We start from the raw sequence: 16949 nt of genomic DNA, 5'->3' as shown, positions 1-16949 counted from the left end.
GAGCCATACGCACACGTTTTTCCTGGGAGTCTCTAAACACCAAAAGTTCAATGGCCTTAGTCCTGCCACCAGCAGGAGCAGGAAACACCAGTGTAAACAGACAGGGTGCCCCCTGCCCCCGTGATTCCAGCGAGGATATAAGGACCGCAGGGCCCCAGTGCTCACCTGGTGTGGAAGTTCTGAATATTGACATTCCTGTAAGGAGCGGTTTTCCTCTGACACCACAGCAGCAGGCCTTCTTTGGCAGAGGTTTCTGGAATGACAGCCAAAAAAAGTGTCCCCAGGGAAATGCTCACCACTCCATTCACCCAACTTTGGTCACTCCTCCAGGGGGCCAGCCACCTAACACATCATTGCTTCTCATTGTTTCAGCAAGAGGATGGGAGGTGGAGCCCCACGCCCAGTGACGGACTTCTGGTGACACTTAAGGGACTTAAAAAGGCAACTGCAGGTTATGACCATAAATATAAAACCGACGTCAAGGTTATTGGTAATTTACCTTTCTTATGAAAAATTTTTAAATGTGTATAGTTTATATGACTTAACTAACCTGTCATTCACTTCATTTATCATTTATATTCTTAGGTAAATGGAATTCACACAAGCCACTGTCTCAAATTTATTCCTTTACCTAGAGATTTTATAATACTTAAAAGCATTTATTGGTAAATTTCAAGTTTGGCCACTTGAGTTTTTTTCTTTTTTCTTTTTTTCAGTTTCAGGTGTGCAAAACAATGTAATAGACATTTACACCCCTCACAAAGTGATAACCCCCCTCCCCAATCTACTACCCCTCAGACATCGTATGTAGCTGTTACAATTCATTGACTCTATTCCTTATTCTGTACTCCACATCCCGTGACTATATATATATATATATATATATATATATATATATATATATATATATATATAAAATTATAGTTGACATTATTAGTCAGCTTCAGCTTCAGGTGTACAATGCAGTGATCAGGCACCTACACCATCCCTGAAGTGGTCTCTCTAATAAGACAAGTGCCCATCGAATACCCTACAAAATCTTTACTACAGTATTGATTATATTCCCCAAACTATCTTTCGTAACCCCGTGGCAATCTTGTGGTTACCAATTGTGCTTCAGTTTTGACCAAGTTAAAAAGCCAACCACTTCCTGTGGTACCAAGAAGCTGCTGCTGGGAGCGCAGGGCAGACAGGGAGTCCCAGAGGCCACACTCTGAACCCGCCCCTCCAATCCCCAGGGGCCACCCTTCCTCAGGCTGCTCCAGCCACAGACTGCGAGGAAGGGCACATTCCTGCGCCAATGGGGCTCCCCTGAGAGCAACGCAGGCTTCAGCACCCCCATCAGCCTGGCTGACCTGGCCTGGGGACAGCACTGCAGAATAAGACTCTTCATCCCTTCCCTTCCCCTTCTCCAACACAAGTGCCACCCAGGTGCTTTGGCCAAAGGCTCTCTCTGCCATCTCCGGCTCCCCACACTTTACCCGCCACAGGCATTTCCCTTGTACTTCCAAGCAGGAATCTCTTGCACTTCTGTAATGGACTGAATGCTTGTTTCCCTTGCAAATTCCTATGTTGAAGCCCTAAACCCCAGCATGATGGTTTTTTAGAGACGGGTCCTTTGAGAGGTAATTAAGGTTATATGAGGTGATACGAGATCACAAGGTCATGATGGCATTAGCGCCCTTATAAGAAGCACCAGTGCTTGCATGTACAGGAACACGCATGCTCTGTCTGCCTGTCTCTCTGCCATGTGAGGACACAGCAAGCAGGTGGCCATCTACAAGCCAATAGAGGGTCTTCAGCAGAAACCGGCCATGCTGGCAGCCTGATCTTGAACTTCCATCCTCACAAGTGGGAGAAGTACATTTCTGTTGTTTAAACCACTCAGTCTGATCTTTGTTATGGCGGCCTGAGCAGACTCAGACAGCTTCTAACACCATCGCGGCACTTGCTGCTGGAGGACCCAAAGTCACATACACCAAACAGCTCCTCAAACTCAGGAAAAGAACCCAGAATTCTGCCTAATTTAAGTGTTAACAATTCTGAAAGCCCCTGTAAACAGTAATTAATGTGGACTCATAATTAACAATGGGCCTCCACCTTCCATGTCACTAAGGGCTTGAAGTTGACTTTTTCAAATCAAAATAAGTATTTTGCAATTATTTATCTAAGTCGTTCAATCTCATTTAGACTTTTCTTTGACCTGGAACCCAACTGAAGTAAACACACTCCCTAAAATTTCATGTGCTACAAAAATAATCTGAATGATTCCTGTTCATGCCTCTTACCTAGCAAATTCCTGTTAATGAAATAGACTGAAACTTCTAAAGTTGTATTAATATACTAACTGGTACAGGTGTGGAAATATGAAACTCCACATCTAGTTGTTGTGCTATATACTTAGCTGCCTGCCTTTGGGTCCTGGCCAATGTAATTACTAAGGAAAAGTACGTCGGGAAGAAATAATGCTGTATTATACAAAGTTTAAATGACACTTAGATTAGAAAAGTAAGAGAGCTAAGCACATCAATAAACTCTTATAACTGCTACTGAAGTTTAGACTTACAAGTCCGTGAGTCTCATCTAATTTCTGTCTGACTGTGTCTGACTGAACACTCTTAGGCTATGAATGTGGAACAAAGTTCTCTCCTTGTTTCATTGGCTGCTCTCATCAAAAATGACACTCCCACCCCCAAGTCCAGGCTTTCAGCAAAAGGTCAACAAGCCCGTGCCAAGTATATCCATGACTGTGGGACACCCTGCTCCTTGCAGGGGCAAGTGAACGCTGAAACGTGGCCATCTGGCGCACATGCATCCACACACAAAACCCTGATCGGGGGTGTAAAACGCATGTTATAAATAGGTAGTGTCATTTATTGTGAAAAACCGTATGACGCACCCAGGAACCCCATGTACTTACATCTGAACTGCCCTCACCAACAGATACACTAATCTCTCATTTATTTCTTGGAAGAGGCCCATCGTTCCGTTGAAGGAGACTGGCTCCTCAAAGGACTCGATTGTAATAATAACACCATTTTGTACATAAACATATCAAAACAAATTAAGGTGATTTTACTGTAGACTTACAGAAATTAAGTGAGGTTGTTAAGAAATGACTCCCTAAAGTAAAACAAATAACAATATAAGTCAGCAAACCAACATCATCTACTATGTTGGCCATGGAAAGACACCTGCTTGAAGAGATGTAGGCACTTTGCCACGTGAAATTAACCACTTTTCAACATTTAATTTCTTGGTCTTCTGAAAAGCAGATTAATGTATCTTTTTTATGGTGATGTTTTAGAAACTACTGTGGTGTTGTTATCTAATTATTAGTAATAATTTGGGGAAAACTCTAATGGATAATACCATTCATAGCTACCCGTGAAATGGAATTAAGTCATTAATATCATCACAATGTGAAATTTGTAACCAATGAGAAAAAACCTGAGGCCAAGTTCACCTTTATAAAAAGGATTTGCTACTCTACCAGACGCTGTAGTGTAAACAAGATTTTTAAAAATAGTATTTGTTTTTTAAACTGAATTCAACTGCTTAAATATTTAAATTTAGAAGTATATCAAACTTATAAAATTATTATAAATTACTCTTTTTTAATAAAGCAGGAACTTGCAAGACGCATCTGTTATTTTCATTAGCATGAATGGTGTGTACTTGAATAAAAGTACATTGGACGAGGTTTTCTAATTCAGACTACTTATTAATTCAAGCTGGCTGTCATTCTGACCCTGAATTGTTGAGGTTTTAATATTGTGATATGTTTGATTTTTAGGTCATGTAAATGGAGCTTCAATGCTAGAAGGGAAAAATCTCAAGTGATCAGAAACTCCTTAAGGGCAAGTACTGTAGGCTTCCTGCCATCTGGAACAACAACAGTAGGCAAATTGCTGATTTTTAACGTTTGTTGGTTGATTAGTAACTAAAATCACTTAAAAAGACCAGAGTCAGAAGGTACTCTGTCCCGGGTAGAATTATAAACAATGCCCTCATCCCTTCACTATTCAGATACCTGGTCACCTGTTAGGTGACAAAGGTAGGGGAGGCTAACGAGACAATTCAAACCACCTTTAAATATGTTCTACAGCTATACGTTTTGTGATTTGAGGTCCAAATAGGCAATATTCTAATTTTAAGAATGTCAGTTTGACAGTTTTCAAAAGAGCCGAAGTCATCAAAATACTTAGGGATACAGTGGGCTTTTATGACTAAAGATTTTCATCTTCAGTGGTAACACCAAAGATTTGGACTCTATTACAATGACAGAACAGCTGTTAGGCAGAAAGAAGGAAGGAAGGAAGGAAGGAAGGAAGGAAGGAAGGAAGGAAGGAAGGAAGGAAGGAAGGAAGGAAGGAAGGAAGGAAGGAAAAGAGAAAGGAAGGAAGAGAGAATGGAAGAAAGAGCCAACAAATAAACTTGGATTTTGAGTATCTTTTTTGTACCTGAAAAAAACGATGTTTCACCTGTAAGTCTAAAGAACTCTGTGATACTTGTGAATGTACCAGTTTAATAAGCAATAAAGAAGCTCCATAAATGTTCATTTTAAAGAGCGACTTCTGTTCTGAAGATGAGCTCAGCTTTTCCAAAACCCTATGAATGAAAGAGTATTGCTAAAATCTTTTCCCATAGCTATATAAAACTTGTGAAAAAACAACTTGTGTGTCTTTCCTTCAGTCATGGAAGTGACTGTTCAATTTTACAAAACAATATTCAAATTTTAATTTGTAAACTCAGTTGACAAGTTACTGTAAGTCTCTTAATAATATCAGACTTTTAACCATGTCTTTTACCTTCCACTGAAATATCCTGAATGGCAAAGCGGAGGATGATGGTCCAGATCATGCCCAGGGTCATTTTCACGTTGCCGTCGACAATTTCTTTCGGGATGAAAAATCAGCAACACATTAGTGTAAAGATAACATAATCAGTACATACAGTTTTCTTATAAGCTTTGTTTCCCATAAGGTTTTACTTCAGAGATATTGGAAAAAATATATACGGAAAGACCAGTTTATATTTTTATAAGTGTCACAGGGTGTCTAGTTATACATATGATATTCATAACCAAATGTCTCCAGTTTAAATGAATTCTGAGTTAATAATAAACACAAATCTTGCATATGCATAACCGCTGAAAACAACCCATGAGTTTCCAAAGTTTAAAGACGAGATGAACTAAGGCACTAAATACAGTTGCCCCCCACTTATCCGTGGGGCGTATGATCCAAGACTCCCAGTGGATGCCTGAAACTGATAGTATAGGACCCTGTACATACTATGTTTTCTCCTGTACTTACACACCTTTTCACTTAATGAAAGCACTTTATGGCTTCTCTCCAACATATCCAAATTGCCAGCATCACTATTCTTATGCTTTGGGGCCATAACTAAGTTAAATAAGCGTGAGTGGAACACAAGCACTGTGTTAGTAGATCTCATAACCAAGATGTCTACTGACTTATGTGCGGGGAGCATCGACAGCCCGGAGACAAGGGACAAAGGGATGATTCACATCCCGGATGGGCTGGAGCAGGATGGAACAAGATGGTGCAAGACCTCAATGCTATTCAGAATGGCACACAATTTAAAATGTATGAATTGTTTATTTCTGGAATTTTCCATTTAATATTTTTGGACTGTGGTTGACCATGGGCAATGGACACTGCAGAAAGTGAAACCATGGATATGAGGGACCACTGCAATGAAATACAGAGAACATGGGCTCATCTTTATTCTCGTCCCTCTTCCAGCTCCCCAGTCGGCAGGTTCACAGACGCAGTTGTGTATAATGGGACGGAAGGTAGTTTCCGCTCCTGCAAAACTCACCAGGACTCCCGATCGCCCTCAGAGAATGAAGAGGGAGAATGTCCTTCTTATTACTTAGTTCTCATTAAGAGTGATTGGGATGTATAAGTTCTTTCTCATTCCTATAATCGGTTTGAAGAAGACGGTATGTATTGACGCTATTCTTTACAAATAACCCTAGAGCCTGGTCTACCATTCAAGGCACGTCTGTCCTCATCTCTGTGCTCAGAGACTAGTGGAGAGCCTGACATCCAATGCAGGCCCCCAGCCCCACCCTGAGGTCACTGTGGCCTCAGGGTTACTCCCATCACAGCTTACCTTCAGCCCCGATGGATACCAGTTTCACGCCCTTGCTGGCTATATAATCCAAGGCTTTGTTGACATTGGCAATTTTATGGAATCGCATTTTTCCTCGGTCAGGTTTGGGCAGCCTTTCCCCTGTTGGATAAAAAAGGAACAGTGTAGACAGAGAAAGTAAACCCTTGAGGCAGAATCAAGATGCCAAAATTCAGAGTCCGTGCTTTCCTTAAGTGAAAATAGTTGTTTCTGATGTGTCTCAGTTTCTAAATCACAGAGGGAACATGAACCACAAAACTTTCAAGATCAAATGGCCCAGTGGGGAGCCATACTACTAAGGCCATATGCTTTCCCGATCTGCTGGGAGTGTCCAGTTCAGCCTATGAACCAACTCACAGATGAGTCAAGAGAGAAGCTGCCTGGTGTCGCTGGGGCACTGGGGCTGCTGCTTAGCTGTCAGAAGAACTCAGGGCAGCCTAGTTCAAATCACAGAGGTGGCTGCCAGGGTTCATCTCAGACATCTGATTATGAAGATATATGGATCAGGGCAGACTGGCCATCGTCCTTCCCAGTCACACTGCTTCAACAGTGACCCACTCTCTACTCCAAGTCTAAGCCAGCCAACTGATATTCAGGGCAAAGGATAACCCCTCTGGGATTGAACTCCTGTTTCCATAGTTTTGCCAGCGTGTACACTAGCTTTTTGCATGACAGATACTTTTTGCAGAGAGGGCAGCATGGTGGGTAGTCATATAAATGTCATTTTTTCTTCCCTTATTTTGTTACTAGGTAGGTGGTATAAACATTGTTTTATTAAGTCAATTTTAAACAGAGCTCTCTCCCTTTTAAACAGAAAAATAACTCCAGGCAGACTGCTCTTTGAAAGGATTTCTTTGCCAATAATACCTTGTTCTGGCCCAGCCAGGGTCAAAGGGAGCCTGCGATGCAGTCACGTTTACATAGAGGCATATGTACTGCCCACATGCAGAAGAACCAGTGAAGGGCAACATGGATGGGAAATGCTTCAGACCAACCTGAGATGACTTCCAAAAGCAGCATAAGCTTCAGGCCATTCCTGAAGTCTTCCTCGATGTTCTCAATCTGGGTGCCAGCTTTCCTCAGGTGGGAGTTACACCAGGCAGTGAAGGTCTGCAACGAGAACCACGCACAGCTTAGCACAGCCCCACTGGCTGGCAGACCCCTCTACAGGGACAACGTGCGACATCTCACACATTCTGGGGAATCTAAGAGGCTGGAGCTCCTTGGATCATGAAACAGAATTGGATGGGAAGAATGATTTAAGGCCCAAGGTAAGATTTTAGTAAAATTTCCTCTCTAGAGACCAAAAAAAAAAAAAAATCATTTATTTGGTATATCAACCTGAGGAATTTTTGCCTTGTTTGAAAAGGTGCCACATGTACTTACACCTATGCCTTCACCTTCTGTAAACTTCTTACTTTTTAGGAAGGATAGATTAAATCAGGACATGCTTATTCCCTGCACACAACAAGAACATACTTGCTTGCAGAATGGATGAATACATAATGTTTAAAACTGGTCAAATGTCTTACTTTAGAGCAAAGGGTGGGTGGTACTGTGTAGCAGAAAGGGGAAGGGAGGAGGGACCCATCACCACTAATTATCTACAATGAGTTACCCTGGATGAACAACAGTTTTAAACTACTAACTAAATCAATGAAACAAATTTGCAGTATTGTCAATCATTAAAAAAATAATAGTAGTAGTAATACGACCACTTACTGGCATAGACCCTGGGTTTCAAAGACAATGAGACACAGGTCAGCGCTGAAGGGCTGTCTAGTCATGTTAACAAGTTACCAGGGTGATCTTCAGAGGAAAGATGGACTATATATTAAGTGGCATCCAGAGTCATTCTGCTTATTTTTCAAGCTTCTTTTAATTTGGCTTTCACTTGTGCACTATTTCCTGCCAAAACCAGATTAGAAATGCTCCTGGCAGCTGTTGGCCAAGAATGCAAATTGTCCCCTAGCCTCACAACAGCTGCTGGGCTCAAGAACAAAGCGCCCGTACATTACACTGGGCGGAGACGCACAAATAGGCTTGTGTTCCAGACAAGAAAATGAACCTCTCAAAAATAGGCTGCTTCCAAGGAAGACAGCAGACGGTTTCCATAAAAATGATTTTCCCGGGTAATAAAGATTTCCAAATCTGACTCACAGTCACATATTTCAAGAAATATGTGATGGCATTAAGTGCTAGCGCAAGAAGAAAATGTAGGTATTTTCTTGGATTTGCAGTAATACGTACATTGGTTACCCTGAGAGCCTACACTGATAATTATTTCTCCTAAAACGCATCTACGCTTTAGGTAGAAACAGAAGAAAGACTCTAAGCCATACATTCTAGACATGCACCCCGTCAGCATGCTAGCCACTGGCCACACGTGACTATTTAAATGGAAAGTAATGGAAATTATAAAATTTAGTTGTTCAGTTGCAAAAGCCACCTTCCAAGGGCTTAAAAGTCACACACGGCTTGTGGCCTCTGTGTTGGATGGTGCAGAAGGTTCCATCAGACAGTGCTTCTCTAGATCATCAAATTTTGGTTTTTTTTGAAGCTAAGATAATTACAGGAGTCTATTGTTTATTTATTGAAATATTACTTACGTGTTTGCTTTTTGAATAGGTAATACATGTCCTCGGTTCACAATTCGAGTGGGACAAACGGCTGAAAGAGAAAGCCTCCCTCTCATCCTAGTTCCCAGTTCCCTTCCCCAGAGATTTGGTTTCTTGTGTATCTCTTCAGTGATGTTCCACACATGTATGAATACACATACACATGCGCGCGCACACACACACACACACACACACACACTTTTTTTTTTTTTTTTTTTGCCCCTTGAACTCAATCATACTATACACATTATTCTACACTTCAGTGGCTTTTTTCCACTTAAAAAAATATAACCTAGAGATCATTCCATATCAGATCATTCCTTTTTATGGCCGCATAGTATTCCAACCTAAATATCAATCCATAGGGAGCTAGTTACATAAATTGCATATACCACAACTTATGTAACTAGCTCCCTATGGATTGATATTTAGGTTGTCTCCAGATAACTAAGTTCTTAGAGTAAAAAACATCGCAGGCCCCATTTTCAGCAAGTAAAACTAAAGGTGTTGCGTTTTGCTTTTTTTAACTGACAATATTGAACTAGTCATATAAATAAATTTTGGGGACAGGTATAAGAGAATAGCAGCTTGTGATTTTTTTAAAAATGGAACTGACAAGAGAAAATATAATGATATAAAATATTTATGTAGTTGTTTTTATCTAGATTCTATTTAAAATGGGCAAATATTGCTGATGCAAATTACCTTATCTTGTTACCATGTTACAGAACTCCCTGCATAATGAAAGTATCAGAAGCCTTTCTGGGTATAACCCCCAAGCTGCTCATGAAATCAACACGTTTCCTGAGCCCCACTCTGGAATCCTGTGACATCTGTCTGATGCCACTCTTTTCTAGGGGTAGATACAATTAAGCTCATTTACCATACGTAATTTTCAGTTGTGCAAACCCAGAGAACAAATTTAATCTAAAAGACCACTTTATTGAGTTACATCTAATGAAGTGTCCCTATCTTTAATGAGTATTTCTCAGAGCCAACAAGATGGCACCTAACCAACTCCAGCGCTAAAAAGGACCCCAACGGCTCGGTTATAATGGCCATGGCCCCATGACTTACAGTAGTGTCACTTCATGTGGTACTTCTGAAGGATATTTAAACCATCAGCAGTGTCTCCTCCGTAATATTCTCAGACATAATCCAGGAGCCCAGGAAATGCTCCTCAACCCCTAAGACATGGTAGTTGAGAAAAATATCAGCTGCAGGAGTTTCTGGGAATATCTGTGAGCAAGAACTGTGAGCCCCTCGGATGGTAGGTAAGGCCTTTTTCTTTTTCATGAACAACTTACCAGCAAAGTCCCAAATCACAAGAACTGTAACACTACTGCCTTTTTTCAAAGTTAAAAGATACAATATGACAACCAGCACTTATGTCCTTGCCTTTTTTCAAAGTTAAAAGATACAATATGACAACCAGTACTTATGTCCTTGCTGAAATGTTGAGGTATGCTTGTGTGAATGAATGCTATGCATTTGACTGTGGTTTCTTTTTAAGTTCATTAAACCTGTAGACATAAACCACCTATGTTGTAGACTCTCACACTGAGAGAATGGAAAAAGGCCTTTTGATCAAAATGAGTAACGTCTGTGATTACTTAGATCATCGTTTATATAACACAAGTTCACATCTCTACCTGGATGAGTTTATCACCTGGATAAACAGATGAGGACAAAAAAAAAAAAAACAATCCTAAGTCTGACACGGTTCTGAGTATCAGTGTATTTCATGTGGTCAGTCAATTATCACTTCTTTTAGCGATAAGGTTCTAGGCCTCAACTGGCTCCTGGAAGACTCTCTGTTCAATTTACGATTCCATTTTTCTCCAAACAGAAAAATCTGGCAACATAACATCTATCAATCTCCTTTATACTTCTTAAACCAGCTGGTACTTTAATAATAATTACATAAAGTACTAACCTCAGGTCACACTTCCCGAAATGGAGACTCATCACAGCCATGGGCTTTCCTGAACAAAACACAGCAGGGTCCACTGAGGGCTGGGACATTAGGCAGAGCCTGCAGCATGAAGCTCGGGGGGCTGACAGGCCTGCATGGCTCTAGCTTCTAAACCCACCGATTATAAAATGGCATTGTCTGTCAGGTCCAACGGTTTGGGGCAGTGTCTGAGTGTTCTATGATTTTGAGTGTACAGGTCATTTACTTTCCTCAGTGAGTAAAGACATCAAGCGGCTCATAATGTCAATGCCTGGCCTGCACCCTTCGGGGTAATATAGCCGAGCCCCAGGAAAGCAGGAGCAGTGGTCCCCAAGAAGAAGCCAAGAGGACAGGAGCCCAGTCCAATGATGGCTGAGAACTCAGATGCTATTTCTGACTCGGACGCGGGACAGTTATTTGTCCTTCATGTCCTGACACTTTCCCAGCTACATATAAAAATAAAAAAGGATAATAATTGTCATGATCAAATGTATGAAATAGTACAAAAGGTTATCAGGAGGAAAAGAAATACAAAACCCGCCGGCCAACAATGCCTGTCACGGTGGTTCTGCATACATTCTCACATAAAACTCCAGAAAATCACACTCTGTTAATTAAGTTCATTTTCTAAAGGTGCTCCATTTATGTTTCCATCGACAATAATCACTTTACTAGTGTTTTCTTTTTTCCACTTCACAAATTTCCAATCTGCCAAGATTCCTTCTAATTGTTCTTTCTACATAATTGGCAAGTAAGGGGGTTCTAGAAAACTGCACACTTTTGTCAAATCTCTCGGTAACGTAGGAGGAGGAGGGACAGAGCTGGTGCTCTGAAGTCAATGTAAGCTCAGCTCTGGCATTTAAGAAAGGAAACCCCACCCTTGTAAAGAGCAGGTAGTGACAGAAGCAAAAGATACACTACAAAGCTTTACAACCCCTCGGCAAGAAAAACCCCCATCCAGCATTACAGGAGGACCCTCACCATTACAGGGTCCTCACAAACGTTACAACGCCCCACACTAGGGACCACTCCAGGAGCACAGCAGAGATCAGCAGCGTGACTTCAGTACAAATAATCAGACACTCAACCCTCTTTAAGAGACATTTAAACAGTGTTTCTGCGGGAGTTTCCACTGACATTAGGGGAGCTCCCTGGACTCAGAAGCCACTCCCAGTGGTGGCTGACCCTTCAGCTGGGTGAACACTGAATAATCCTCTGATCTTGAAAGAACCCCAAAACTCCACGGTTGCCAAGTGACCAGGAACACGTTTCAACGACTCACAAAACATTTTTAAAAAATTAATCACAGGAAGGAGTATGTAACTAGGGGAGTGTTCATTTAAGGGTCCTGCATGTGCTACGATCAAGTAGCAGATGTCTTGAAAGTCCATGTCGGGCCCTAATGTTCTCCTAACTTGCGTAACCAGGCACCTAACTACACAGTGGGCAGCCCTGTTATTCTCCACCCACAAACCTCAGCTTCGTCTCCCAGATCCTGCTCAATCACACAGCAAGTGACAGCTCAGTTTAGCAATCCCTGAAAGCCAGGGACCCTAAAAATCTGAAGTCTGGCTCTGTGACCAGCTCAGTATTTGGTGTGGGCAGGTCAGCTCGCCATGTACTATTAACCGAATTCAACTAGTTGTCTGCAAAGTCTGATGAATTACAAGAAACTGAAAAATACTTCACAAATAGAAATGCTATCGGATCACAGAAGAACAGCAATCAGTGACAGCAATTCAGAGAAACTCGAGGTGCTTTGGGGTTTAAAATGAAAGGGAATTAAGTCATTGCAAAGCGAGACAAAGACAGCCTGTAGTCACGATTTCAGTCTCCTTGAGCACAGGAGCTCTTCCACCTCCAAGAACCCAGCATACACAAGCACCGCACATTTCAGACTGCTGCTGTGCCCAGGCGGAAAGGGGTGCGAGAGGGCCTGGGACCCCAGAACCCAGAATGGGCTCAGATCTTTATCTTTTCCTGATTTGTGAAAATACTCATACTTCCGCTCAGAGAACAAAGAACAGCATTAGCATGTCTTAACTTCCTCAAGGTACAAGGTTTCAGAACATTAGTTTTTGCAGATGGGGGTAAAAATATTTTGTGTGTGAATTTTTTTAAAAAATGTATTCCTAAGGGACAAGTAATATAAAGGGCTACACTTGGAATCAGGACTTGGTTCATAATGGTCCAAAGAGTCTTAACGTTAACTCGTGTAAAAAGGCAAACCCCCTTGTACTCCGCAGCAAATGGAAGACCCCTTCTGGTTTCCCAGGCTTTATATGCCTGCAAGCATACGCGCTATGGCTTAAAGAACCAAGAAGAACACTGTAGCCTCGAATCCTGCCTTCTTCACCAGTATGTCCCCCAAAGAACCCAGCACCCAGCAGGCACCCCTATATTCACAGTCGTCAAACAGACGACTGCCTATTCAAATGTTCAATACTTCAAGTTTAAACTGCAAATTTCAGTCATAAATCAATTGGGACCTCAAAGTATCAAAACACTGCTTTTAACTTGAGTTCCAGGGAGACGCACAAATACAAATTTCATTACTCAAAGACAAAGTAAGAAAGAGACAGCCTTTTCCTATTAATTCACCTCAACAAATTCTGCCTGCATGCAGGATATCCAATCCCTTTCAGCCAGAGTTAGGATAGCTAACAATCTCAAATTAAGGGGTAGGAAAGCCACAAACAATTCCAGAGTTACCCGAGGCACATGGCCACCTCCACTGAACATTCTATAAATGGTGGTGACAGTGACACACAGAGAAGAAGGGATTTTGTTTTCTGTTCTAGACAGTGCCTGGAACACAGTGGCACTCAGTAACTATTCGTGAAATAACATCTTATTTGTCAGATTTTCTGGGACAGATCAGAGAGAACAGCAAGGAGATTTTTTTTTTTAATTGAAAAAAAAAAAACAAAAACAGCTGATGAGCTAAAAATCTGAATCTGCTCAAGTTCCAGGCTTTTAAAAACCATTATTATCATGTCAAACTTAACGCAGAATCCTTAAACGTTAGAAAGGAGTCTGTAATCTTGCCAAGGGGCGGGGGGGCGGGGCGGGGGGAAGCCTGGTGAAAAATAAACGGCAACCTCACTGCTGAGGGTATCTAAAAATAGCACCAGGCTAATGGATGATACTTTAAGTGAGCAGGTGAAAGATGGTTCTCCCAGAACTTGAAAAGAGAGTCCTATCCTGGTCTGCTTTTACTCAGAAATTCTGAGCCATGAATTTTAGGCTTCAGTCACCAGGTTCGTAAGAAGATTGACTTCATTTGGTCCCCGAGCTGTTCAGAATACATAAAGAAAGGTGCTAAAAACTCTGAGGCTGCCTAACAGGAAGAAAAAAAAATGCTTTTCAGGTTTTCGCACAAAACCAAACGTAGCCCAGACGAATTCCATTTTGAGGAATGACCTCTCGCATACATGGAATCTCCTCCCTAACTTCCAAGAAAGATGGAACAGGGTAGAGTTGTGGAATTTGGGAAGGGGAAGTGGCTGATAAGGCTGCTTTTTAGCAGGGAAAATCGGAGCGTCTATGGGAAACGGGCGCCTTGTCTAATGCTCCCTTCCTAGGCTGTCCTACAACTATAAGCCATAAACATGGGGAGCAATGCAAAGCAACTCCTGTCTGTAGACTAGAAATGCCTTCTGCTCAGCACTGGGACGACCTCCCTGGTGCCCAAGAGAAGAGCTTGTCTTCCAGGCCAGGCGGTCACCATTCCTCATCTCTAAAACGTGCCTGTTCTTTGGATTCTCCGAACTGGCGGTAACACGTCTCTGGTTTGTCATTAGTTGGTTAACATCTTTAAGAATTTTTCATTTTTAGGTTTGCAGGAGAGTCATGACTTTACCTTTATTTAAGAACTGTCTTTAATACGCAGTTTTAGAGTCTTTCTTCAAAAAAGAGGTCAACATTCAAATATGCGAAAATAGTTACTATTCCAATCTAAGTGTCACTGATTTCGATGAGGACAAATAGTAATTAATATACAAGAATGGTACATGGAACTAACTGAAGTCTATTGTTTGCCGATCTTAAATTACAGTATGCGCCCCTCGTCCTTTGGAAATGACGACTGTCTTAAGTCTTGGCTTACTGCATTCCTTTTCCATGTCAGAATCTCCATTTAAAATCCAGTTTGTGTCCCCACGTTCCCTCTTACACAGATCACCATAAATAATGCTGCATTGAATTACTGGGTTGAATTCTTTAGCACGTTTCTCTGTTTCATAAAGATTTTTTATTTATCTAGAAGCTACCGTATTTCCATCTGTTCATTTCTTCCTTGCGCAAGAAAATATCCTACAAACATTTTATTACCACTTACAGGAGTCCTTATTACTCGTCCTCCCGATTCTTATTATTCGGCAGCAATTACTCATCCTTACATCTCTGTAATCAGCAAGGATATCAAACATTTCTCTGAGCCATTGCTGCCAATGGCTGGTTTGCAATCCAAGCTACCTCTACACTAATTCCAAGGGGTGTTTTATAAATCTTGAAACAAAATTTTAATCACACACACAAAAAAATGATGTAGCATTCTCTCTTCTAAAGAACAATTAGTGCTCTTGATGAATCGCCCCATTTTAACTGTTAAATGGAAAATAGATGTTAAGATTAGAAATAGGCAGATTTTTCCCAAATTATTTTACTGCTGGGAGCAGACGTTAAACTAACCAGATCAAACAGTTTCAGAATCAAAGGTGAAGTCACTTTTGCTCTAAAAGGCAAAAAAAAAAGTGGAAAGCTCAAGTACCACATGAAAGCTACTGGTGCCTGGTCATCCGAGCTCAGAGAGGTCCTTCGGCCAGGAGCCCGACTTAGCTGCTGGCTGCGAGTTCTGTGGGGTCACACCTGCCTCCCCCACGCTGGCACAACCTACGTGGAGAAGTCCTGTGAGGACTTTCTGGTAAGCAAGCATTTAAGGCACCTCACAAACAGCCTCACATACGATTGATCCTGAGCTGTGCTTCCCAAAATAGCTTGTTCCCTTGGAGTCTGGGTAATTATGCACAAAATGTGGCTCTATGACAGGGAGACCCAACTGTTGCTCGGTTTCAGGCAATCGCAACATTCATTGTACTTTCCCTATTCTCTCCTTGAGATGAATTCAAGCTTAAAGAGAGCACACTGATGTTCTCCCCTCAGTCCATCCTGGCAACTGGGGAAGCAGCTTATACTACACAGACAGCAAAACAAGTATTCTTTAACTCAAGTTCACCACACTGTTACTATTTTCAGGGACCCAAATAAATGGCTGCCTACACAGAGGGATTAAGCATTCATGTAGAACAAAAGAGCCCTCTGTGATACACCACTTTCTCTGCATTTGTGTTTTGGACCAGAGCATAATTCTAAATAAGGAACAGCCCCCAGGCAGGTACGTCTAACAGTGTCCTCTACATATGGGAAAAGCTCTGGATAACAGACGGATTTACAAAAATGGGGAAGCTGCGCCTTTCCAAACTTCCTGCCCACTCCACACTGGAGGAAATCAGGCTGGGATTTCCTCTATCAAGTTCTTCCCTAGGGCCCATGCTAAGTGGAAAGTGTTCATAAATGTATCTATTAAAGTGTTTGTATCCTGAGCCATTTCAGACAATTATATGTTATGGTATAAAACCCATGAGTATATGCTTCTATATTATAGCGTAAAGTGATCTAGCAGGCGATACGGCAAAAGTTCAATGCTAGTGTGCTCTAGGTTGTGACTTTTAAAACCTCCTTACCTATATTTTCTGGAGTGAACACCTATGACTTAGGCAATATTTAAGAATGTATTTTTCAACAGTAACTGGGGGACATGTACATAACTTGTTAACCCAGGTTCTTTGCTCTTCCCTGGTCATCTGTAACTATGTCACCTAGCTTTACTTCATTCATCTGCCAAATCTCTACCTGAAAAAGGACTTGAACTGGATACACTCCAGCAACCCTAGATTTCTGAAGTTCATCACTTCTGAAGTTAAAGACTTTTTTAAGTTTCACGTTAAAATCGCTGCCGACATCACGTTTTAATATCCTACTGGAGAAGGTACACACTAAGTTCTAGGGCCAGAGAACAGAAATCCTCTGGAGACCTTCATGCCCAGTCACCAGATACCAGTCACAGCACCAGAGCCCCCTGTCACCCACCAGGGATTTCTGGCAGGATTTTTCCTTAAATGACTCTAAAGGTGACAGCCCCTCCCTATGACTCA

General features: G+C 41.6%; 1 protein-coding gene across 1 annotated transcript in view; it reads right to left on the bottom strand.

The window, feature by feature from the left end:
* ACTN2 (actinin alpha 2) overlaps positions 1 to 16949 on the bottom strand; it is a 60167-nt gene that overhangs the window by 31111 nt on the left and 12107 nt on the right. Inside the window, exons 2-5 of the mRNA XM_019746994.3 lie at positions 7158 to 7272; positions 6145 to 6264; positions 4812 to 4898; positions 166 to 253 (exon numbers count right to left, since the gene is read on the bottom strand). Of these exons, the coding sequence (XP_019602553.1) occupies positions 166 to 253; positions 4812 to 4898; positions 6145 to 6264; positions 7158 to 7272 (410 nt within the window). The remainder of the gene's footprint in view (positions 1 to 165; positions 254 to 4811; positions 4899 to 6144; positions 6265 to 7157; positions 7273 to 16949) is intronic.

Source organism: Rhinolophus sinicus, chromosome 6 (assembly GCF_057876585.1).
Source record: "Rhinolophus sinicus isolate RSI-liver-muscle chromosome 6, RSI-T2T, whole genome shotgun sequence".
Lineage (NCBI taxonomy): Eukaryota > Metazoa > Chordata > Mammalia > Chiroptera > Rhinolophidae > Rhinolophus > Rhinolophus sinicus.
Note: the sequence above shows the minus strand (reverse complement) of the source record. Positions and strands in the feature narration are given on the sequence as shown.